Source organism: Chiloscyllium plagiosum, chromosome 13 (genome assembly GCF_004010195.1).
Source record: "Chiloscyllium plagiosum isolate BGI_BamShark_2017 chromosome 13, ASM401019v2, whole genome shotgun sequence".
NCBI lineage: Eukaryota > Metazoa > Chordata > Chondrichthyes > Orectolobiformes > Hemiscylliidae > Chiloscyllium > Chiloscyllium plagiosum.
This window is the reverse complement of record NC_057722.1, coordinates 36,138,384-36,165,260: the sequence shown is the minus strand read 5'-3', so window position 1 is coordinate 36,165,260 and position 26,877 is coordinate 36,138,384. Positions and strand designations below refer to the sequence as shown.

The 26,877-nt window shown below is 41.2% G+C and overlaps 1 protein-coding gene across 2 annotated transcripts in view; it reads right to left on the bottom strand.

Annotated features, from left to right (window-relative positions):
* Positions 1-26,877, bottom strand: part of plch1 (phospholipase C, eta 1) — a 152,780-nt gene that overhangs the window by 27,415 nt on the left and 98,488 nt on the right. For both annotated transcript variants that reach the window (XM_043702190.1, XM_043702189.1), the window contains exons 11-15: positions 22,472-22,579; positions 21,604-21,765; positions 8,046-8,129; positions 7,751-7,839; positions 6,286-6,383 (exon numbers count right to left, since the gene is read on the bottom strand). In XM_043702190.1, the coding sequence (XP_043558125.1) occupies positions 6,286-6,383; positions 7,751-7,839; positions 8,046-8,129; positions 21,604-21,765; positions 22,472-22,579 (541 nt within the window). The remainder of the gene's footprint in view (positions 1-6,285; positions 6,384-7,750; positions 7,840-8,045; positions 8,130-21,603; positions 21,766-22,471; positions 22,580-26,877) is intronic.

Here is a 26,877-nt window from a genome sequence, read left to right as displayed (position 1 = left end):
CCCACCCCCACTCCGGCCTATCACCCTCACCTTAACCTCCTTCCTCCTATCGCATTTCCAACGCCCCTCCCCCAAGTCCCTCCTCCCTACCTTTTATCTTAGCCTGCTTGGCACACTTTCCTCATCAGCAACATTCAATCGACAAGGGTAAGTGCTCCCATAATCAGAAGGTTAGATCTTAGCTGTGCAGTCCTATCATATCCAGTCATGAATGATGGTCAACAATTAAACAACTGAGAGGAAGATGGAGGCTCCACAAATATCCCCAACCCCAATGAGAGGGAAGCCCAGAACATCAGTACAGAAGACAAAGCTGAAGTATTTACATCTTAGTCCATCTTGGTCTTCCCCACTGATGCCAGTCTTTAACTAATTTGATTAATTTCATACAATATCAAGAATAATTTCAAGAAACAGCTGGATACTGCAAAGGCTTAAGCCCTGGTTCTAACTATTATTATAGCACCTTATCTCCTATGTCATCTATAAGGCACAAATTAGGACTGCGATAGAAGACTCTCCACATACCTAGATGCGCACAGCTCCAAAAATACTCAAGAAGCTCAACACCATCCAATTTGGAGCTTTATTGGACCCCCATTCACCACTTTCAACATTCACTTCCTTCACCACTGTCACACTGTGACAGTACTGTCTACTATCTAAACCTACTTTGACAACACCATCCAAACCTGTGATCTCTATTAACCAGAAAGTTAAAAGCAGCAATTATATGGAAATACCACCACCAACAAATGCCTCTCCCAAGTCAGGATGATGTGTGTGAACTGAAGTATATCAGAATTTCTCCACTGACTCCAGGTCAAAATCCTGGAACTCCCTTCCCAATATTATCATGGGAATTCCTACACCTAAGGATTGCAACAATTCAAATTTGGAGCTCACCACCAACTTCCAAAAAACAAATAGGAAGGTGCAATGAGTGATGTTTTAGCCAGTCATACCTACATCCTATGTATAAAAGGAAATAAATGTATGAAGATGTTGGACAGCTGTGTTTGAACAGAGGTCTTTTTGAGCAGGAGGATCTATGACTGATGAGCCCTCTTCAGGATGCCCTATTTTCTCCTGTCACATGCATCAGGATCACCATCTTCATGGTCAAGGAAAGGAAACTTGAAGTTTTGCCATTTGGAATGTTTGAACACTGACAGATAATCTCAGGGTGGCCATCCAGGGAAAAAAAGATTGCACTTACATCACATGAACTATCAAGATTCTAAATTGATATCACTGCCCTCAATGAATATCTTCATCCTGGGGAGGGGCAGCGAAAGGAAAATATGGGGGATTAACATTCTGCTTGAAATACAACACTGACTGTGACATTTTATGCATGGAGTTGGTTTTACCATCTGGAATCGTAAATTGGATGCACTTCCAATCCCCAAGAAGAGAGTCATGACACTAGCATCTAAGTGAAAATCAATATGACACTGTCGTCAGTTAACAGGATTAACTCTTGACTAAGATGAAGGTGTTAAGGAAAAGTTTTATTCTGATCTTGAAGTTCTGGCTGTATATTCTTAATGCCAGAGTTGACCTTAACTCTGATGTCTAGTGAAGAACCATTAGGAAAAGTAGGGTGGGTAAAGAAAGAAAAATGATGTGCTTCTGAGGGCAAAGTGCACATAGCATGACCTCATTATAATGAACACTATTTCCTATGAAGGACTAATACAAAAACACATACAGACATCCCAAATCAAAGCGTTGGTACCTCCTGGATTATGCCATTGTTTGGGGAAAAGATCAATGTGATGTTTTTATCACTCAATCCAAATGGGGTACTGATGCTTGAAAAGATCATGGACTTGTTTGACCAGTAATGAATGTATACCTAACACCAAAACATCATAAGGATCAAATTTCCAATAGGAAGCTGACCAATATCTCAACCTTAAAGTAGGCTGACTGAAGAGAGAAGTTTCAAAACCAGATCATAAACAATTTAATATTCACAGGCCCAATTCAATTTCAGAACAATTGGATGAAATAAAGTCACCTGTATTAGACATCCATGTCTAGACCATTAGGTTTAAGCATTATCATCACCAGGACTGATTTGATGAAAATACTACATGAATATCCTGGAACAAGAACAAGTAGCATCAAGAACAGGTCAAGCAGACAACATTTGAACAGATCAAAGTTGACCCCAAAAAATAAATCAGCAACAAAGAAGATAAGTGGGAGGAAGAGAAAGTCTGAGAAATCTGATCATTATGACATGCAATGCTTCTTGAAGCCTCCAGGATCATTTATAAATTAAGGTAATTGGACATAATCCTATTAACTTACAGGATGGTGTTTCTCTTGTTAAGGAAGACAATGGTATCTATCAAGAAAGAATATTTACAATGGCTCCTCAGTTGTGAATCAACAGTAACTGGTGACAGTCTGCAGACTATCCCCTAGTACTCTGTTGTAAAATTAATAGGTGGATCTCCAATAACGGGTGAGCTGCAACAAGCAATCAGATAAATTACAAACTAAAAGATGTAGTCCTGATGATGTTCAAGCTAAGAGGAGACTTCTTCAAAGCTTCTCGGTTTTTGCTCTCATCAAGGCTCCATGGCATCATTCTGCAGGTTTGCAAAAAATAAACACTACCCCCTTGACATGAGAAATGCAACAAATGTAACTATCTTCGAGAAGGGGAATGAATGATACGGTGGAAACTATTAAAGCACTTCCTTGTCCAAGTTAGGGAAAATCTTGAAATGCAGTCTCCTGAATTACCTACTTCCTGTGGTTAAGGAAATCCATGCAGAGATACATATGAGCTTAGACCTTCCAGAGGAATATAATTTTTTGGTAACAAAGTGTCATAAAGAAAATATTGAGAATAACACAAGAAACTCTTCATCGTATTCATTATCTGTCAAGGCATTTGATTCAATATAACATGAAGATCTACAGATTGTGTCCAGAGATTTGGACACCAAATAATTGCAACACAAGCTTGCAAATGCTTTGTGAAAATATGTCTGCAACTGTCTTGAATGAGAGATACTTTCCAAATCCAGGTTGGTGTCAAGCAAGGTTGAGTGGTATCCTCAAGGTTTGTGTAAAGATTTGTAGCTCGGATGCTGGTTGCAGTTGTTTTGGGTATGTTTGTCGAGCTGGGAAATTGGTTTCCAAATGTTTCGACCCTTTCTCAGTGACACCCTCAGTGCTGTGAAGCCTCCTACGAAGCGCTGCTATATTGTGTTGGTTGGAATTTATTTGGTTTCATTCCCACTGCTTCCAGTTCTCGGTCCCAGTTGTTCATTGCAGTGGTTGGTATATAGGGTCTAGGCAAAAGTGAGGACTGCAGATGCTGGAGATTTAAGTCGAGAGTGTAGTGCTGGAAAAGTACACCAGGTCAGGCAGCATCCGAGGAGCAGGAAAATCGACGTTTTGGGCAAAAGCCCTTCATCAGGAATATCAGGTCTAGGTCAATGTGTTTATTGATGGAGGATGTGAATGAGTGTCATCCTTCTAGAAATTCTCTGGCTGTCTTCTGTTTGGCTTGTCCTATTATTGTTCCTCCATGCCACTTACAATCTAACTGACAGTGATTATTCACCTCATCCAAGATCAATTGCCATCTGCTGAGATTAAATACCATCCAGAAGTAAAATTATTTACCCTCAGTTATCTCTGTGCAAAAAACTAAACCAATCAACATATACATCATGACATACAGTAAGCAGATGATATAAGTGTCTTTGCCCACTCTGCACTAGATTTGCAAGCCACTCTTAATCTCTTCAATACTGCATACAAGATTCTCAGCCGGTCTCTGAATGCTGCCAAATTGAAACTCATTTCAACAATTAGTTGAGCGCATTCTCATATATTGATAGCTACTTTTTGCAAAGGCCCCCTGCTAATGAGGTGATCCAGCGCCAGATCATCTGCATAAGCTCAGCCTTCTACAAACTATGTTAAAAAGTCTTTGAAAACAAAACATCCACAAGACAACAAAAGTCCTCATGTACACATCAGTTGTCATAACCACACTCCTGTACTGATGTCAGACTGAGACAGTGTATCAAGGGATCAGTTAGCTCAGTTGGCTATAAACTGGTTTGCAATGCAGAGTGATACCAACAATGTAGGTTTAATTTCTGCTGCCACCATGAAGGTTCCACCTTCTCAACCTCATCCCTCTTCTCATTCTAATACGAGAGCAGCCCTATGATCCTTTGAAACTATGGTGATATTACTATCAATGACACATAAGATGGCTAGAGAAATCCCATCAGCAATGTCTCCACTGCATTATCTGGATTCAACTGGAGTGCAGAGACTCCCCTGTACCCGGGGGGATACGCTCCAGGACCTACCGCAGAAGCCCAAAACAGCGGATAGGAGCAAACCCATTCATTTCAATGGGAAACCTACCTTCCTGGCAGCCTTCTGATTCCCCATAACATATTCGGGGCACAACAATCCGCGTATAACTGAAGCCGCAGAAAATGATACCGTAGATACGGTGATCGCCCTGTACTGTCTTAATGTCAGCATTGTCTGGCTTCAAGAAGGACACAAACTGTCGTATTCATTTGAAGGCAGCTCTATTGCATTCGGGTAAATTCCCTACAAAACTAATGCCAGTGGTCTGTGGATAGTGTGTTTAGATGGGGCTACAAAGCGTCTCCTTGCCAGATCCTGTTTTCTCAACTCTTAACCGGCAAGCATTTTAGAGGAGGACAAAGAAAACTCTACAAAGATGCTCTCCTTGAAGCTCAACAGCATTGATGTGGAGATGCCAGTGTTGGACTGGGGTGGAGAAGGTCAGAAGTCACATGACACCAAGTTATAGTCCAACAGATTTATTTAAATCACAAGCTTTCGGAGCGCTGCTTCATCTGGTGACTTCACCAGACGAAGGAGCAACTCCCCAAAAGCTTGTGATTTCAAATAAACTTATTGCACTATAAACTGGTGTAATGTGACTTCTGACTTTATCCACAACAGAACTGGCATGACAGATGAGCTTGCTGCAAATTGTTCAAATGGCAATAGCTTGGCCACAAAATGCCAATCACACTGTATCATGCTTTGATTCCAATGAGGCAGAATGAAAGCAAAGAAGGATCGGTCCTGAAATTTGTTTTCTAAATCTCACAACTTCGTGAGACTTCCTTACTCTTGTATCCAAAGATCCATGGTTATTAATTGGCGTATTCAGTCACAAAAAGACCCATGGTAAAAACACGCAACCCTTAGTGAAAGTCATTCTTGAATTAAGGGACAGCTGATGATAATTATTTGAACTATGTACTGGAACGTGTGCCCAAGACATTATCACAATAAAATATATTACCTTAAGGGAAGTGTTGGGGAGACAGGAAAAAAATTATGAGGAGAGCACGTAATACTTTTTTTAAAAATGTCCCTGATCAAATGATTCCTGAGGAGGCAATGGCCTAGTGGCATTATTGAGGGACTGTTAATTTAGAGACCCAGGTAATGTTCTGGAGAGCTGGGTTCAAATCCAGCCATGACAGATGGTGGAAACTGAATTCAATAAATGTCTGGAATCAAGAGTCTAATGATGACCATGAATCAATTGTCAGGAAAAACCCATCTGGTTCACTAATGTCCTTTAGGGAAGGAAACTTACCTGGTCTGGCCTACATGTGACTCCGGACACATAGCAATGTGGTTGACTCGTAACAATTAGGGATGGGCAATAAATGCTGGCCTAGCCAGCGATGCCATCATCCCATGAATGAATAAAAAAAGTTATCAAGATCACACACCACCCTGAATTGAAACTATACTGTCCTTGCTTCATAACAAGATCCTGAAATCCATACTGACGGCATTGTGTGTGTACTTACACCACAGCACAGCAGTTCAAGAAAGACACTCATCATCACCTTCTCAAGGGCCATTACACATGGTCAATAAATGGCCTCATCAGCGAATGCGCACATTCCATGAATTAAATTTAAAAATGATTCTGACCTACTTTCATCACTGCAAAAATATTCCAGTCAATCTTGAGATCATCACCAGCTTGAATTCATGTGACAAGCTGCAGCAGTAGCTAATTATAGATCATTACTTAAATTAATAAATGCTTTAGCAATGGTGTAACTGATGAATCACTTTAATCAGTGCTAGTTTTTTCCCCCCAGATTCAGATTTTGAAATATTCAAGCAAAATGTTATTATTTTCTTAACTGGATTATACAGCTCTTTCATACACATTTTCCAATTAATGAAAGCATATTTAGTTTTAGCATGCTTACAGATACTCCTTACCTTTCCCTAAAAGATCCTGAGAAGTCACAGAATTGGTGTATTTAACCAGATCAGAAAGACCACGGTAGAGTTTCACTGTTTTTCTGCGATGACCAAACCTATGGAAAAACACAATGAGAATTTACCAATGGTTCGAAAGATTGTTTAACTGCATCAACGTATTCATTATTAGTCTGAAGGAAAGAGTAACGAACAATCGGATTAATTCTATTTATAACTGAATTAAATTTTGTTCTTCTAAGAGGCTTTTCCATAGATACCATTCGAAAGTGAAGTTAAAAAAAATTTATGCAAAATTTCTTTCAAAATTTCCTTACTATAAAAAATGGATAGGCACAGATTCCTTTTGATTTTTAAACTAAAGCAGAATAAGTTGGAAACACTCAGATAAGGCAATGTCTGCGACAATTCATCAATACTTCAGATCCAAGCCTCTCTCTCGGGGCTGCAAAATATTATAGCTGTACCTCACACAAAAGAGAACAAACAAAAGGGAAGAGAAAATGAGATGGGGTGTGAAACATAGTAAAAAAATAGAATGGCATGTGAATATGCTGCTTGAGCTGAAAATTGGAAGTAAAATGGAAGAAGTGATATCTGAAAAAGACAAAAGGAGGCATCATGACAGGAATCAAATAAACAAAAGATATCTGTGCATGTCTGAGGGATTTAGGCAACAAGGAAAGTATGAAAAACCAGAATGGAGTATAGACTCCAGTGGTCCAAGAAAGGAAACTAGAGGAAGAAACAAAGAACAGATCAACGTTAAGCATGTTAGTCGTGTGGAAGTCACTCACCCAAATATCAGTATGTTTCTTGCCCTTATTGTCATATACAGCAACATTACCAGCATTTGTTTCTTAATGGAAGCTACTATTAAGATCTGAAGTTAAGTTAATGCTAATGTGGAAAAAATGTCTTTTCGAAAGATGAGGTGCTGTTCAGGCTAAAGACAGATTAGAATGGGGTAGAATGGAAATTAGAAATGGTGACTTGCAGAAAGCTTAGGGTTACAGCTGAAATAGAACAGAGTTCTGCAATACTATTACTGAATATGCATTTTGTTTTCCTGGTATCCTGTCTTGAGATGACAGTACATATGCAGTCAAACACAGGGCCAATAATAGAATTCACTGGCTCCTAAGTTGTCTTTTTCCAGGATCCTATTCCCAGCCTGAACCAAGCACAGCTAGAACCCTGAACACAGTCATTGGACTATGATGTACCCACTGACCCAGGTCCTGGCCACCAGTGCCACCTTAGTTTCTAGTACGCCTCAACTGCTGTCACCCATGACAAAGTGGCACAGTCCAAACTAAGCCTAATAGATCCAATTTTGCTCCCAACAATTTTTTTTTCCAAAGGGTGTCAGGTCTACATTTGTATTTCATTGTAAGTATCATTTACAAATTGATACTTACAATGAAATACTTTTAATGAACTAGAGAATCTTAATGCCTTTTACCTGTGAGCCTGTCCAGTTTCTTTCCCTGTAGAATCCTGCTGATCTTCATCACTTATGTTGTACAATTTTGCTTTGGATTTTCCACTTCTCTTTGATAACAAGTGAAAATTCAAATTTAATCCATTAACACATGTTAAGTGGCTGTGTTGCTTCAAAATTACATATATTTGCTAAGTTTAAATAATTAAAGTATTATCTGCTGTGTAAAACCAATTGTATATTTATGTTGTTTACTTAGCGTTTCAAATAAGAGCTCTAACATACAGTATAATAAATTAAAAGGAGAAAATCCTACCTTATGCTTGGAAAAGCTACTGATAAATGAACGATTATGTGCTTTTTTTTCACTTTCTTTAACATTTTCTTCAACCTCTAATTTCTGGATGGGTAAGACAGGAAATTTAAAAAATTCAGATTTAGATATTTTCGGTAAGGTATTCTGGAAAATTATTAAGCTATAATAAAAAAAATTGTCCACAACACAACCTTACGACTGATTATGATTCAATTATTACAGTAAAACGAAATTATCTTTCTTAGTCATGTTTAACAGTTTTAGAACCCTTTAATAAGATTTACAGTGATGTGTTACAGCTACTGCCTATCTTTTAGTACTTATGGGTCTGTAATCACATAATTTTACATATTCCAATTTGTATCACACAGACAAATCATTGGGGCATGCTCATATACATCACTATTCATGAGCAGGAAGCTCAGGAATGCCATCACTCTCACCCAACTTTCTAAACAGGGAATATAACATTATGAAAAGCCATTGTCAAAAATTGTATGCCAGAGAATGAAAGAGCTACTTGAACTTCCATTGTGCTAATTCAGTAGGATATTAAAGCGCTCTTTATACCTCAACAGTTTAATTTTAAATTAGTTCAGACTGCCAACAGATTTAAATACCTTTCAAAATAAAAGCATTAGTTCAAGCAACCATAGTAGACAATGCAAAACAACTTTTAATTTAACAGTTTTGCTGTCAGGGACTGCTGGAGCACAATGTGGAGATTTGAGAATCTCTCCACATGCCTGACAGTTTTCAATTTTCCAAGTATGTAAGAAGTAGTTTGTATTGTAAGAAACTAAACTCAATAGATTAAAGTAATGAAATGAGCTTTAAAAAATAATTCAGCAAATGTTACACAAATTGTTTTCTTTGCTAGATAAAATTACACTAGAATGTTGAAATCTCATTTCTCTGGATTAATTTCTTCCATTAATCCTTCGTCCACAAAAAAACATACATGAGTTAACATTTCGCTATTACAAAGTGACTCCACCAAATGTAAAATACAAAATTGATAAAGTAGCATTCTAAACTGACTTGGATACTTGGGTTTGGTACAAAGACAAAAGTTGATTGAGAGACTGAATTATACTTTCCAGTTGATCTTTTTAATGAAGATTTGATATTGGAAAAATAAAACCAACTCAGCTCAGCAGTAATGAATTCCAAAAATAAAGAAGGTTAGAAGCCTCATGTGACATTCTTGCGTAATGAGAAAGCATATATTCTAAATCTGATTCATCTTGTAGTGAGACTGCTCCCTTATCATCCCACACTGGTGATGGTGGGTAAATATTCATGTAATTTCATCCAAGAAATGTTGATGTCAATGTAATAAACCACCACTTGTAATAATTTTCCTGGTCTCCTTGATCAATATATTTACTTTGCAGACCTCCTGTGGAACACTCTGCTATACACCTGTGGTCTACAAACCCCTTTAATGAAAACTATTTGGTAAAATCCGTATGATCTGTTCTAAAACTATCAGAAAAAGCTCATTGACATTTCAATGAGACAGATGCCTCAGAACCAAGCTACAGTAAAGTAATGCTGAAAACACTGATGTGAATGCTCTGATGGATGTAGCCCTGATCCTTCTGAAAGTCACAAAATCTGTGGCAGTCCTAAGGCATTGGTTCCCTGTGTGCTGGCAGTTTTATTAGAGGCTACACTGAGACATAAACAAACTGAAGAATTGCAAAACAATTTTATGTAAGCATGATATTTTACATACAGTGTGCTGTCACCCATGCCTCCGAAGTGCCATCAACAGACTTTTTTCTTTCTTTCCATTTCACTACCTCTTTAGTGTTGTCCCAGGTTCTGAAGCTAGGGTGGCAGGACTTTGTTTAGCATAGGAGCAGGATGTTTGGTTAGGGGCATTTACATGTTGATGATCGAAACATTCCGAAGGTATTCTTGTCAGAGGCAAATGGATCCTCCTCAACTTGAATTCCCAAGAGTTGGATAGGGTCTAGACAGGGTGGAGGTGGAGGGCCAAGGCACCTCTGGACTGTCCTGAGAGGAGACACCTGAGGGACCTGTGTGCGCTTCCTCCTCAAATTATTTCCTCTTGGCACACCACTCTGTCTCTTTGTGAATAACAGGCACCTGGGCTGCCTGCTACGTTCCCAATGATTGCAGTGAGGAATGCTGGTTGGTGTATATAGCCAGCAGGTTTTGAGGGTTCTGGACTCAGTGCTCCATGACAGTGGCACACTATGCACGGAGGCAGCCAAATGATCACAGTTGGTCCCCAGAGCATAGCTGCAGTCCTCGACCATAAAGTCCATTGCTTTCTGCTGCTTCTGTTCTTCCCTGTGCATTTAAAAGCATGTAGTAAATAAGATATCTCCATGTATCACCCAAGGGTATACATCCACGACTGGGCACTTCATGAATAAGCCATACAAAATAAAAGTTTCTGCAGGTATCTTCAAGATTCCTCTCTGATCCTTTCACATCTTAAAACAAACATACAGGCTTACTGTTTGGAGACAAGGGATGCCCATTTAAAATATAGCTGATGAAACCTGCGAGGAACCCAAACAATAAGGTCCAAAAGCAATATAATGAATCGAAATGACCCTATCTGTGTTATGCAACTAACCACTGATATTACTGAAAACACATTTCAGATGCTGAACACTTCTATATGTACCAACAAGATCCCCAGTAGAGCCTGCAGTGCTGCAATGCACATAACATTTCACAGCAATGAGTTTTGGATCTGAAGAAGGAACAACTAACCATGCAGGGATCTTCATCAGATTCTGAACAGAAGGAAAAGGCAGTAGTAAAACATTATGCTTCCAAAACACCATTACTAGTGCTCATTGTTGCATGAAAGCCCTCATTATTGCATGTTTCACTATGCCACTTCTTCCTCCCATCAGAGAACAATATGTCTTCCTTATAACATCCTACATCATAACTAAGAAGGTGTTCGTAAAACACGGCAAAATCAGGACTTCATTCTACTGAACACTTCCATTCTGTCCGCAATTCCAAAGTCCATCAAAAGTTTGCTTTCAGAATATCTTTAAACATTGGGGTTGAAATTGACCCCTTTAAGTCTTCATCATGCCCATACAAACTAACTTGATCAGGAAACTCAGAAATAACATGATGATGCAATGGCTAAGTTAAAATGGCATTGCTAGAGATGCTGCACTTGCTTTGGGGCTTGCTGCATGATAGAAAACATCCCTGCTTCTAGTGCATCAGGAACATAAAGTGCAGCTCATTTAACCAGGCTGTTTACGGCTCTTTTAGGATTCCCACTGATTACTTTTCAATCCACTAAATTGGAATGGTTAAACTAATGAGATAAAAATGTAATTTGTTTAGCTCTTTCAGCTTTCAAGAACAGCCTGAACTATCTAGTACCATGGAAAGTATGCTGCCAAATGCTAGAAGTGTGCTAGCTGCTGTGGAAAAAGTCACAAGCTTCCAAAAATATTCGCACCATTCCTCCGACACATTGCAAAATTATACATTTGCAGAGACACACTTTTTTTTAGCTACAATTGTATAGTCAGGAATAGGTATTTACAAACAGACCCAGGTGTATCTAACATTATTGATGAACAGTAGACATCAATGCCACAGATGCTCAAAATTAAGGTCACTGAGAACTGATGGCTTATCCTCAAGCTTATCTTTTGAAATGAAGTGGTTGCATACTGGAACAGAATCTTTATTTTTATTTTATCTCGACTGGTATTTATCTTATCAGAGGTGTGGGACGCCATTAGTGTCCCATCCAAGTATATCTGCAGGAAGTGCACTCAACTCTTGCTCCTCCAAGACCGTGTTAGGGAACTGGAGTGGGAGCTGGGTGAACTTTGGATTATTCGGGAGGCAGAGGCTGTGATAGATAAGAGTTACAGAGAAGCAGTTACTCCTAGGCACGAAGAAAGCTGGGTAACTGTTCGAAAGGGGGATAAACAGTCAGTACAGGGATCCACTGTGGTCGTTCTCCTGAAAGACAAGTACCATTTTGGATACTGTTGGAGGGGTTGGGGGGGAACTTATCAGGGGTATGCAGTAGGGTGTAGGTCTCTAGCACAGAGTCTATCCCTGTTGCACAGAAGGTAAGGAGGGAAAGGAGGAGAGTGTTAATCATTGGGGACTCAATAGTCAGAGGGTCAGATAAAAGGTTTGTTGGGAACGAACGAGACTCACGGTTCCTGTGTTGCCTCCCAGCTGCCAGGGTCCGTGATGTCTCGGATCGTGTCTTTGGGGTCCTGAAGGGAGAGGGTAACCAGCCCCAAGTCGTGGTCCATGTAGGGACCAACAACATAGGTAGAAAGAGGGATAGGGATGTAAGGCAGGATTTCAGGGAGCTACGGTGGAAGCTGAGAGCTAGAACAAACAGAGTTGTTATCTCTAGTTTGTTATCCGTGATACATGATAGCGAGGCAAGGAATAGGGAGAGATATCAGCTGAACACATGGCAGCAGGGATGGTGCAGGAGGGAGGGTTTCAGATCCATGGATAATTGGGGCTCATTCTGGGGAAGGTGGGACCTCTGCAAACAGGACGGTCTTCACTTGAACCAGAGGGGTACTAATATCCTGGGTGGGAAATTTGCTGGTGCTATTCTGGTGGGTTTAAACTAGCTCAGCAGGGGGATGGGAACCGGAGGTGTAGTTCCACTGCACAGGAGGATGAGAGTAGGAAGGGCATGGACAGGATTTCAGGGTAGCAGGAATGTACTGGCAGATAGCAAGCTGGTTTGAAGGTGTCTACTTCAACGCCAGAAAAATCTGAAATAAGGTAGGTGAGCGTGTAGCATGGATAGATACTTGGGACTTCGATGTTATGGCCATTTCGAAGACATGGATAGAGCAAGGTCAGGAATGGATGTTGCAGGTTCCAGGGTTTAGATCTTTGATTAAGAACAAGGAAGGTGGTAAAAGAGGGGGAGGTGTGGCCTTGTTAGTCAAGGACAGTATAACGATGGCTGAAAGAACTTTTGACGAGGACTCATCTACTGAGGTAGTGTGGGCTGAGGTTAGAAAACGAGAGGTGAGGTCACACTGCTGGGAGTTTGTTACAGGCCTCCACAGAGTTCCAGGGACATGGAGGAGAGGATCGGCAAAACGATCCTGGGTAGGAATGAAAGGAACAGGGTGGTCATTATGGGGGACTTTAACTTCCCCAACACTGACTGGAAATACTATAACTCTAGTATGTCGGATAGATCAGTTTTTGTCCAATGTGTGCAGGAGGATTTCCTGACACAGTATGTCGAAGGGCTAACAAGAGGGGAGGCCACACTGGATCTGGTACTTGGTAATGAACCAGGCCAGGTGTTTGATTTAGTGGTAGGTGAACACTTTGAAGAGAGTGACCATAATTCGGTTACATTTAGTTGAGCGATAGAAAGGGACAGGTACATGCCACAGGGCAAGAGTTATTGATGGGGCAAGGGCAATTATAATGCGATTAGGCAAGACTTAGGATACATAGAATGGGGTAGCAAAATACAGGGGATGGGAACAATCAAAATGTGGAGCTGGTTTAAGGAGCAGATATTGCATGTCCTTGATAGCTATGTCCCTGTCAGGCAGGCAGGAAGTGATAATGTAAGGGAATCGTGGTTTACTACAGAAATAGCTCCTCTTGTTAAGCAGAAGGAGGCTTCTGTGACGATGAGATGAGATAATTCAGATGAGGTGATAGAGAGTTACAGATTAGCTGGGAAGGATTTAAAGAGAGAGTTAAGAAGAGCAAAGAGAGGACATAAGCAGTCTTTAGCAGGTAGAATAAAGGAGAACCCAAAACTTTCTATAGGTATGCGAGGAATAAAAGGATGACTAGGGTAGGAATAGGGCCAAAGACAGAAGTGGGAAGTTGTGTATGGACCCTGTGGAGATCGGAGGTGCACTGAACAAATATTTCTCATCGATGTTCACTCAGGAAAATGAGAATATTGTAGAGGAGAAGAATGAGATACGAGATATTAGACGAGAAAGGATCAAGGTTAGTAAGGAAGAGGTGTTATCAACTCCAGAAGGAGCAAAAGTACACAAGTCCCCCGGGCCAGATGGGATTTATCCCAGGATTCTCTGGGAAGCTAGGGAGGTGGTGTTGGAACCTTTGGCTTTGATCTTTGAGTCGTCGTTGTCTACAGGTTTAGTACCAGAGAACTGGAGAATTGCAAATGTTTGCCCTTGTTCAAGAAGGGCAGTAGAGATGACCCAGATAATTATAGACCAGTGAGCCTTATGTCTGTTGTAGGAAAAGCTTTGGAAAGGATTACAAGAGATAGGATTTATAATCATCTAGCAAGCAACAATTTGATTTCAGATGGTCAACATGGTTTCGTCAAGGGCGAATCATGTCTCATAAACCTCAGTGACGTTTTTGAGAAGGTGACCAAACATGTGGATGAGGGTAGGGCAGTTGGCGTAGTATACATGGACTTCAGTAAGGCCTTTAATAAGGTTTCACATGGTATGCTGTTGGATAAAATGCAGAGGCATGGGATTGAGGGTGACTTAGCAGTTCAGATTAGAAACTGGCTTTCTGTAAGAAGACAGCGATGGTTGATGGAAAATATTCAGTCTGGAGTCCAGTTACTAATGGTGTGCCACAAGGATCTGTTTTGGGACCACTGCTGCTTGTCATTTTTATAAATGACTTAGACGCAAGCATAGGTGGATGGATTAGTAAGTTTGCAGGTGACACTAAAGTTGGTGGAGTAGTGGACAGTGTAGAAGAATGTTACAGGTTGCTGGGGGACTTGGTTAAACTGCAGAATTGGGCTGAGAGGTGGCAAATGGAGTTCAATGCAGATAAATGTGAGGTAATTCACTTTGGGAAGAATAACAGGAAGGCAGAATACTGGGTCAATGGAAAGTTTCTTGGTAGTGTACATGCGCAGGGGGATCTTGGAGTCCATGTACATAGATTCCTGAAAGTTGCCACCCAGGTTGATAGTGCTGTTAAGAAGGCATACGGTGTGTTAGGTTTCATTGGTAGAGGGATTGAGTTCTGGAGCTATAATGTCATGCTACAACTATATAAAATGCTAGTGCAGCCACACTTAGAATATTGTGTACAGTTCTGGTCCCCATATTTCGGGAAGGATGTGGAAGCATTGGAAAAGGTGCAGAGGAGGTTTATCAGGATGTTGCCTGGTCTGGAGGGAAGGTCTTATGAGAAAAGGCTGAAAGACTTGGGTCTGTTCTCATTGGAAAGAAGAAGGCTAAGAGGGGATTTGATAGTGACATACAAGATGATCAGAGGATTAGATAGGGTAGACAGTGAAAGTCTTTTTCCTAGGAATGATGACGTCAGCTTGTATGAAGGGGCATAGCTACAAATTGAGGGGTGATAGATTTAAGACAGATGTCAGAGGCAGGTTCTTTACTCAGAGTGGTAAGGGTGTGGAATGCCCTGCCTGCCAATGTAGCTAACTCAGCCACATTAGGGAGATTTAAACAATCCTTGGATAAGCACATGGGTGATGATGGGATAGTGTAGTTCACAGGTCAGCACAACATCGAGGGCTGTAGGGCCTATTCTGCGCTGTATTGCTCTATGTTCTATATCCATATTGCATGTATTTAGATATTCTAATTCGTTTGGCAAATAATGAAAATTACTACATCTAATTTGCCATTATGTGCCTGTTCCTCCGGTCTATGTACACTTTTGCTCAGAAGAATCACACTTTGATGCTCAGTGCAACAAAATTTGATAGGTGAAACCCAGTTCAGAAACATAGCGAGAACTTAAAGTGGAAGAAATCTTAAGAAAGCATATCTTAGCAGGACTTACACACTTAATTTTAAGGTCCTAGTTGCTGAACAAAGAGACCTTGGAGTGCAGGTTCATTGTTCCTTGAAAGTAGAGTCACAGGTAGATAGGAATAGTGAAGAAGGCATTTTTTTTTATTTCAAAAATATACTTTATTCATAAATACTTTGATCTATACAACTGGACATGCCATACATATGTAAACATTCCATTTCTTTGCGTATCGAAACAGAGTAATCATTCCTATTTGCAGGTTGGTGCGATTACATTTTGAGCTGAGGCGCAGCAGAGCCCAAATGACTGCGTGGGCCCCCTGTATTTCTTAGGTAGGCAGATGTTACACAGTGGTCTTTCTCCACCGCGCCTTGGCGGCAACTGCCCCAAGCTTCAGCGCGTCCCTCAACACGTAGTCCTGGACCTTGGAATGTGCCAGTCTGCAACACTCAGTCGGGGTCAACTCCTTCAGCTGGAAGATCAACAGGTTTCGGACCACCCAGAGAGTGTCCTTCACCGAGTTGATGATCCTCCAGGCGCAGTTGATGTTCCTCTCGGTGTGCGTCCCGGGGAACAGACCATAAAGCACGGACTCCCATGTCACGGCGCTGCTCAGGACGAACCTCGACAAACACCACTGCATTCCTCTCCAGACTTCCTCTGCATAGGCACATTCCAGAAGGAGGTGCGTGACAGTCTCGTCCCCCTCGCAGCTGTTTCGAGGGCAGCGTGCGGTGCGGCAGAGAGTCCGGGGGTACATAAAGGATCTCACAGGCAGAGCCCTTCTCACCACCAGCCAAGCCATGTCTTGGTGCTTGTTGGAAAGTTCTGGCGATGAGGCATTCTGCCAAATGGCTTTGACAATCTGCTCAGGGAACTGCTCGACAGGATCCGCCCTCTCCTTTTCCCGAAGGGTCTCAAGGACACTACGTGCTGACCACTTCCTGACGGACTTGTGGTCAAAGGTGTTCTTCTTCATAAATTTTTCCACGAAGGACAGGTGGTACGGAACAGTCCAACTACTCGGAGCGTTCCGTGGCAGCGAGGCCAGGCCCATCCTTCGCAACACCGGGGACAGGTAGAACCTCAGTACGTAGTGACACTTGGTGTTTGCGTACCGGGGATCCACGCACAGCTTGATGCAGCCACACACAAAGGTGGCCATCAGGGTGAGGGTGGCATTGGGTGTATTTTCTCCCCCATTGCTCCGGTCTTTGTACATTATGTCTCTTTGGACCCGGTCCATCTTTGATCTCCACATGAAGTGGAAGATGGCCCGGGTGACTGCGGCAGCACAGGTTCTGGGGATAGGCCAGACCTGTGCCACATATAACAATACTGAGAGTACCTCACACCTGATCACCAGGTTTTTTCCCGAGATGGAGAGCGACCGTTGCTCCCATCTGCCTAGTTTCTGTCTCACCTTCGTGATCCGCTCCTCCCAGGTCTTGGCGCACGCCCCAGCTCCCCCCCGAACCAAATACCCAGCACCTTCAGGTGGTCAGTCCTGACGGTGAAGGGGATAGAGGATTGGTCTGCCCAGTTCCCGAAGAGCATGGCTTCGCTCTTGCCTCAATTTACCTTGGCCCCCGAGGCTTGATGTAGAGCAGTCTGATCCAATTACCGATTCCCTCCCCACAGCCCATTTTGGAGAGGACATCCCTCATATATGTATGCGATATCCTGTCAAAGGCTTTCTCCTGGTCCAGGCTGATGAGGCAGGTGTCCACCCCCTGTCCTGCACGGAGGCAATCGTATCTCTGAGGAGTGCGAGACTCTCAGCGATCTTCCTACCCGGTACAGCACAGGTTTGGTCAGGGTGAATCAAGAAGGCATTTGGTATACATTCCTTTATTGATCAGAGTATTGAATATAGGAGTTGAGAGGTCATGTTGCAGCTGTACTGGATGTTGGTTGGGCCACTTTTGGAATATTTGTGCAATTATGGTCTCCTTCTTATCAGAAGGATGTTGTGAAACTTGAAAGGGTTCAGAAAAGATTTATGTGGGATACGATCTGCCAACCCATGATCGGCCCACAAAAGCAAAATTGGCCAAACTGTACCAAAAACACCCAGAATTCCTAAGCAGGCTCACAAGCCAAATCAGACAGCCCACGCAGACAAGAGAATACACTTTAAGCTCACTAACAATGACTGATCACCACAGATATCTCAAAGCCACAAGGGCAGTTTCACAACCCAGCAATACTCCCTGCCACACTAGAGGAGGTGGCAAACTACACAGCAGACACACTCACCCAGCTGAATGCGGAGGCTGTTGTCATTTGTACTGTGGCTCTGCACAGCAGGATGGCCCTGGGCTGCCTGCTCGCTGCGAAAGGGGGCACATGCGCCCTCATTGGTGTTGACTGCTGCACTTACATTCCTGACCCCAGTGAAAACATCACAGACCTGGCCCAACATATCCTGCAGGCAGCTTCTGTCTTGAATGACCGTTGGGACTTATGGGGCTGGGCAGCCTCCTGGCTGGGGTCATGGGGCACAGCCCTACTGCAGGGACTGATAACCCTCATTTCTATCATTGCCGGCCTTACAGCACTAGCCATGGCCATCCGACCGTGCTGCTCACGCATATGTGCAATCCTGTTACCCTCTGCGCCCTCACCACTCAGCTAGCATAGATCCACTGGGAGAACAAAATCCCCTGTGATCCCAATCCCTACCCCTGTGATAGCCTCTGCTGGACCAGACTCAGACACTGAGAGCTACCTGTTCGATACAAAGCCACCCCCACACCTGACAATCCCCCTGGCTCTGGCTACATTGCCCCCTTCTCGTCTCTCTCCTAAGCAAAATAAAGGGGGAATTGTGGGAAAAGATCTGTCAATCCATGATAGGCCCACAAAAGCAAAATTGGCCAAACTGTACCAAAAACACCCAGAATTCCCAAGCAGGCTCACAAGTCAAATCAGACAGCCCACACAGACAAGAGAATACACTTTAAACTTGCTAACAATGACAGAGCACCACAGATACCTCAAAGTCCCAAGGGCAGTTTCACAACCCAGCAATTTTAAAGCCACACAAAGAGCAGGTCAGACAGAGAGGCACCAGCAAGGACATGCTCCGAGAATAGGACAATGGAAGCATCTCACCACTTCAGAGGAGGCATTAACACCTACCTGTGAAGAGGAATGGAACTAATGATACTGTCAGGATGTTTGCATTGTGTGAAAGAACAGGACATTCATCCGATATCTGTTTTCCAGTTAGCATCCTTGAAACTAGATTACTCCATTTCCAGATACATTGTAGTTTCCCCATTTCTTAATGAGCCTTATTGTGCAGCATTATCATAAAAATTGATCTCATCCTCTACTCTGGGAAGAGAAATTCTGATCTACCTGTGCAGACTGTCAGTTTCTCTTCCAATGATATGGCTTGCAATAAACTGTGTCAATTTCACTTCAAGCTGTGTTTTGTGATCTCTAACCTATTGGGCAAATTTCTCCGACAATTTACAAGAGGTGATGCCAGGGTTTGAGGATTTGTGCTGTAGGGAGAGGCTGAATCGGCTGGGGCTGTTTTCCATGGATTTTCGGAGGCTGAGAGGTGGCCTTATAGAGCTTTATAAAATCATGAAGAGCATGGATAGGATAAATAAGTAATGTATTTTCCCTGGAGTGGGTGAGTACAGAACTAGAGGGCATAGATTTAGGATGAGAGGGGAAAGATATAAAAGGGATCTAAGGGGCAGCTTTTTCATGCAAAGGGATGTGCATGTATGGAACGAGCTGCGAGAGGAAGTAGTGGAAGCTGGTACAATTGCAGCATTTAAAGGGCATCTGGATGGGTATATGAACAGGAAGAGTTTAGAGGAATATGGACCGGGTGCTGGCAAATTGCACCAGATTAGGTTAAGTTATCTGGCCAGCATGGGCGACTTAGACCGAAGGGTCTATTTACATGCTATACCTCTCTATGACTCTAACTGTTCATGTGGCTGTCCTAGTATTATTACCACTGTTATATTTGCCAACGTAATAAAATTTCATTAATAGCACTTATAAATGTGCTTGGGAGTATGGGTAGAACTTTAAACTTCAGCAAGGAGATAGGAACTCATAGAATTAAATTAGCTTTCTCATGTATAAATCCCATCCAATGAGCCATTCCATTGATTTCAAGCTGAAAATGTGTTGCTGGAAAGGCGCAGCAGGTCAGGCAGCATCCAAGGAACAGGAGAATCGATGTTTCGGGCATAAGCCCTTCTTCACTTCCTCATTGATTTCAAGGCCACATTTAAATGTCCCTCAGGCATTACCAGGGGATTTGGGGACCAGAATATCAGACAGCTGCAACAAATTAGGTGTTCTGGTTTCCTGGGAAGTACTAACATTTTTGGTTTATGGCAGGATTTAGATTCTGTACATTGAAGAATAGAGACAAAAGGGCAGTGTTGAAAAAGTTGTCTCAGAAGTAGAGGGCCATCCACAACTTAATTTTAAATTAAAAGTGAAATTAATCTCTTGTTCTGATGACCTGACAGATAAACACATGTACATATGCCTGAGCAAGTTGACATGTTAACATAGCAGTACTCTGTCCACAAACCACATTTTACTTATTGTCGAAAGCTATCTTTCATTAAAAAAGGAAACAAAGTCAAAGAAAAGTCTACAAAGGAAACTAGTAAACAAATGGAAGGAAAGGAGGTTAATAATCACGAGCAAAGCAGATACCTTTCTTCATTACATTCTTCAACATGTGCACATTATAAACTCAATTCCTTCTTCTAACCTTAACGTACAAGCTTCTCTTCCATCTCTTCTCCTCTCACATACCCATATTGGGTGCCAGTTATGTAGCCAACCACCGAGCAGTTCTTCTTTTGGAATCCCAACAACCATTTTGTTGAATAGAATATTCAACTGCTTGGTTCTATCCTGCTTATCCAGGGATTGAGCAGTTGCTACGAACAGCAACATAGGTTTGCAGCTGTCTCTCTCTCCTTCACACTCACACATACAAAAAGTACAAGAAAGAACAGAAAAGGGTTCCAATATATACTAGCACCATGATCCAAAAATACTTACAGAACATTATCCACATTTCCTTAGATTTTGAAACTATGATTGGAAGAACTGTCCAGCTTATGTTTTTTCAACATGACCAGTCATTAGATTAATACAATATCTAATCATATTAATCCTATATGAGAGCTATCATTGGCAATATAAGATTGTTTGTGGCAACTCAGTTTCTGGAACAGTTTATCAAGATAAGTTTAGACTTTATCAAGTTATTAAATTTTCAACCAATTTGAACAGCGTTGTAACTCAAATTGTAAACGGCAATACATCTACCAAGGGAGAAAATCTTTGCTATCAATGTTCAGTATTCATATAGCATACAAGTGAAATGACAGTACTAAAGATCTATTTGAGAGTTTTATGAACACTATCGTTTCATAGTCTGCAAAAATCGACAGCTCAAACCAGATTGAAAGGGAATTCTTAGAATGGGGAGCAAGTAATTGCTTTGAGTTGCATTTAGCACAGACCTACTAAAGGCTCATCATCTGAACATAAAAAGAATAAACATGTGGGGCTTTTCATTAGAATCGTGAAACTTTTACAAAAGGCGCATTCAAAACATTTTTAACTTATTTATAAGCAATTATCTAATCTTGGTAAAGTTAAATGGATTGATGATTTCAAACCTTCTGTCCCTCCTTCCTCACTGAAGTTAAACCCCAGTGGAAGGGCAAAATGCCACAGCAAGGAAAAATGCAAAAATTATACAGAAGATGACAAATGTTACCTGCTGTAGACTGACATTTAGGCCTTTATGTGTTGCCCTTAGAAGTGCACAGATGGTGTAGCTGTTTGGATCTTCTTTATCCTGGATCTGAGACTCTTTCAGCAAGAAATCCAGCTTTTTTCTGATAAAACATTCCACTTGATGATAGTTTGTATTGTTACCCTGCATGGGACATGTATTATTATGGTGTTATATCAACAATAATGTTGCTAAATTGCTCAAACCCAATGCACAAATCTAAAAACAGAAATGCTGACAGGAGTTTTTGCTCAACCAGAACAAGGTGGGTACGCAGTAAAAATTAGTTGGGAGGCGTACATCAGCACAAAGCATAAGTAGTAGATCATTAGGTCCATTAAACCTGGACTGCCATTCAATGAGATCATGGCTGATCTAATAATCCTCAACTCCACTTTCCTGCATTTTCTAAGGCAATGCTCTTAGAAGCAAAATGAAATTATTTCAATTCATCACACTTAAATTAATTCAAATCAAACACTTGGACATATCAGTCCTGAAATGCAAAGTAACAAGGCTCAAGATGAAATGAAAAAGCCAATTCCATTCACAAACAAACACTCATGGCTTAATCAACTAAAATAGTGGACGTTTTAGTATTTTTTTAACTGGCCTTTTTTTAGCATAAGGTAAAATGCTGTGACAGCTAAATGTTTGTCTTTGGTCATTATAATAAATTCATTTTTATCCTCCATCATGACTGGGTGATTACTGCATTGCAGATTGTATAATTGATATTACACAATTTTTTCACATGAAACATGTTTGTGCAAAATAGCTATTATGCTTAATTGTCCTTAATAAAGTTAAATTTTGAACTTAGTTTGAAAGAGGTCACTTGAATTCCTACATTGATTTGTTTTAATTTGCATTCTTCTTCAATTTCATCAGCACTATCTTCATCGGAAACATCTCCTTCTTCTGCATCAGTCCTCAGGTCAGGAGGCAGTTTCTTCCCCTGAAACAAATCAGTAATGCACAAGTTTGTCAATTTTAACCTTTACCAAGCCTAATTTTGATTTGTTTATTGAGTCTAAATTTGTCAGATAAACAAGGTTTGATTTCATACCTTTACTTTAGAATGTCCTATTTGTATCATACAAAACTTTTTAGTACTTTAAGGAGATGTATGCTCTAAACATAGAAAAGCACAAATCTACCGTTAATGTCCTGACAACTTTAAAGATGGTGCAATGGAAGCAATAACTACATTGTATGAATATCTTTAAGACCACTATGCCAACAAGATCAGGACTGAAATTACACTGTAACTTTGGAGAGATTGTGAATGGCTTTGGGTCCACGCTGTTGCAAAAGTATCAACATAACATGAATTTTGGGTTCTGAACTAATTTCCAAAAAACACAAGAACTGCTCCATGTCACATCCAATGGACTTCATGTGAAATATATAATTTCAGTCTAGTCTGAATGCAGAATTTGGAAGAGCTAGGTATTGCACTTGTTTTTGATTTCCTGAGTATTTTATAAACTTTTTTTGTGCTTTTGCATTTGTTGTAGTGTGTCTGTTCTGCTTGTTATCTAATCACAATACAGTATGATGAGAAGTTAAAAATCACCTGATGAAGGAGCAGCGCTCAGAAAGCTAGCGCTTCCAATTAAACCTGTTGGATTATAACCTGGTGTTGTGTGATTTTTAACTTTGTACACCCCAGTCCAACGTCAGCATCACCAAATCATGACTATTTTGAGGATATTTTAAAATGGAATGAGAAGATATTCTTGAGATATAAATTAAAAATTGTTTGTGGTGTCAGCTGTCAAATTACATTCTATTTCTTTTCAAATAGTCAGAGAAACACAGGAGCATGCCAACTAAGAATCATTTACCTTCTTCCTTTTATAGACAATAACCAAATTTAGAGTTAGAATTTGCATGTGCTATGATCTCACTTATTCTAGTTAATTTCCAAATACCCAGAAAGAAAATGAATTTTGTATCACTGTCCTAGTGAGTGGGTTAACTACTATTCTTTTAGTCTGGCTTTGCACTAAAACCAAGGTTTATGCATCACTTGCATAAAGTATGGTGCCTCCACCTTATTGGCGCCCTTCACAGTGTGGCATAAGAACATAAGAACTCGGAGCAGGATTGGTAATCTGGCTCTTCGAGCCTGCTCTGCCATTCAGTAAGATCATGGCTGATCTTTTCATGGCCTCAGCTCCATTTACCCATCCCTTTCACCATCCGAATGATATTTCAACATTGTTACGATGAGAAGTTATTAATCTGAAATGAAATGTAAGATTGGATTTTAACTTGCCAGGTCAGGTGGAGTTTTGAGTTGGTGGCTGATGAAAAGATCAGAAACTTCAGGGCATCAGAAAGCTCCAGGAGCCTGTTGATGCCTGTGTTTAACTTGAACACATTTATTAACATATGGAAAACACCTGGAAGACAGGCAAATCTAGCAATGACATGTCAGAAGCTAACTAAGAGGAGGTTTAACTCTGAATTTTGCCTTTAACTCTGAGTGCACAGAATTTCTGTAACTCATTGCATTGAACAATTTGAGAGGATAGTGGAGATTTGACAGGACTGGGTGAATGGAGGACAAGAAAATTGTCAAATATTAAAATATTACAGCAAGCTGCTTCTTTGCCCAAGTGAATGGCTTTTGCTCAAAGGACCTGTTGTGAGAATGTGTTTTCACAACTTTGGGAATGATTTCACACATATCGGTAACAACTTCTGCTAGTTTGAAGATATGTGACTTTGATCTAGACTTCAATGCTGTCAACCTTCACCGCGTCATGGGAAATGATGATGAGTGAAGGACTTCAAAGGGTCTTGGAGGTCCTTGTACATAAGATACAGAAAGCTACTGCAACTGAACAAAGTCCTGTTGGGACTACACCTGGAATACTGTGAGCAGTTTTGGTCCCCTTCTTTAAGATATTGTTAGGATGATTCCTGGTATGAAGGGATTGTGTTGTGAGGAAAGACTAGACAAGTTGGGACTCCACTTACTGGAGTTTAGAAGAATGAAAAGACTTAATTGAGACATATAGGATTCTAAAGGGGCTTGAGAGGGTAAATGCTGAGTGGATGTTTCCCCTTATGGGAGGATCTAGGACCAGCAGACATGGTCTCAGAATAAAGGAGTCCCAATTTACGACTGAGATCTCTCTCAGGAGGTGGAGTGCCTTTAGAATTCCTTGCCACAGAGAATTGTGGGGACAGAGTCCTTGTGTATATTTAAGGCTGCAATAGACACGATTCTTGATCAGTTGTGGAATCAAGGGTTATGAGAAAACACAGGAAAGTGATTACAAGAAATGTCAGATCAGCCCTGATCCTATTGAATGGTGAAGCAGATTTGAGGGGGTGAACAGCCTATTTCTGTTCCTATTCCTTTTGGTTTTATTCCTCAGATGTGGAGAGTAACAAGAGGAGCAGCATCAGCAGGACCCTTCTTCTCAGCCACATGCTGTTCTACAGGACAGAGCAGATGAGCACAGAGCTCCAGTTCACAGAAAGTGATAGTGCATTTGGAGGCAGAGGTTTAGCTTTCTGAACGTGACTGAAAACCATTGCCTCAGGAGCATCAGACTTCTCAATTAGGTTATTGCTGACAATTGCAGCCCCTTGGAAGGAAAGCTGTTTTGAAATGGAATAGGTGGTCACGTACGTTGCAGGGTCACAACAGCAGAATTTCTTCATTTGCAACTCATTCCAAGGGACATCTGTACAGTCTCATAATAATCTGCCCAAAGATACACAGCCAGGTAGTGGTAAATATATTTACCTATGTGCTCTGTGTCATTGATGAAGCCAGAGAGAATGGGAGGGCCTTTGGAGTTACATAGATATAAAGAATGGAATGGTCTGGAATGCATTCCTGATGAAGGCCTTTTGCCCGAAACGTTGATTTTCCTGCTCCTTGGATGCTGCCTGACTTGCTGTGTTTTTCCAGCACCACTCTAATCTTGCACAAATATTGCTAAGTAGCAAGGATGAAGTTCCAAGGAGAAGAGAACGATCAATACTCTGCATCTTTGAAGCAACAGCCTCACATAAAGGCACCTGCTGCTGATAAGTTAAATGCCAGAGTGCCCAAGAAGGATTGATTTAGGCATGTTTCAGCTAAGGTAAGACAGTGCAACCATCTGGCACATTAATTCTAAACCCACTTTGTCCTTCAGTCCTCCGTACAAAGCAGTCCCTCTCACAGATCTTCCATTTTTATTTTGGTTATATCATTTTTCACAACACAGATAGCAACAGTGGAGAGTATGGGACAATAGAACTTTGAAATAAAGTTTGATAAAAAATGAACAAAAAGTTACAATATTGTACAGTGTTAAATACCCAAGTGAATACCCTAGTGCAACTACAGATCCTTTTTCTATGTTTCCTGTAATTCCTATTTGGTGCTACAACAGTGGCGAAAAGGAATTCCTGATGACAGGCTTATGCCCAAAACGGTGACTCTCCTGCTCCTCGAATGCTGCCTGACCTGTGCCCTTCCAGTGCCACACTCTTTGACTCTGACTCTCGAGCATCTGCAGTCCTCACTTTCTACTAGCAACGACAGTGGCTTAAACCTACCTTGAGAAAGTCTGCTTGTTACCCTGCTGGACAGCTTAAATGCTCTTGGAAGACATCCTCTGTGGTTTGCAACCTTAAGTAGTCTGCCAAATTACACTTTTATGCAGGTAAACTCATCATTAAGACAGAAGGTAACATGGTGCTCTCATGAGGGGCAAGGGTTCAGAAGTTGTGCTTTCAGCAGAGTCTGCACTTCCATATGTCTTTTCTCTATCTTTACTTTCATGTCTCACCCACACTTCTCTGCTAGCAAAGAGTTGGAAAGTGCATTAGTTCAGTGAAACCCTGAAAAGCCAGCTCAAAGCTTTCGTCCTTTTTTTAAATGGTAAGCTGAATAGCAGGCCATTAGCCATGGTCAACCTGCACCCATTGCCTGTCAAGTCTGAAGCTTCCTGACTGTGAGCACTTTTCTTCTGATAGGGTTTACAGCTGCCAAGTGTGGGCTGCCACAGGAATAGATGGCAGAACGGTGACAACCATTAAATCAATGGCTGCCTGTAAAATGTATATAAAAGCCTCAAAAACCACTTGTCTGAAGAAATGATACACATTTCCACCTAACCTTGGGACAAATTCTACTCAAGTACCTTTTTTGTTTCTGGCTGTCATGGAGAATGGCAAGTCCAAGGTTCAGTTCCTTCTGTGTATTAGTAACTCCTTTCTAGTGGGGGAAGTTTCTAAACT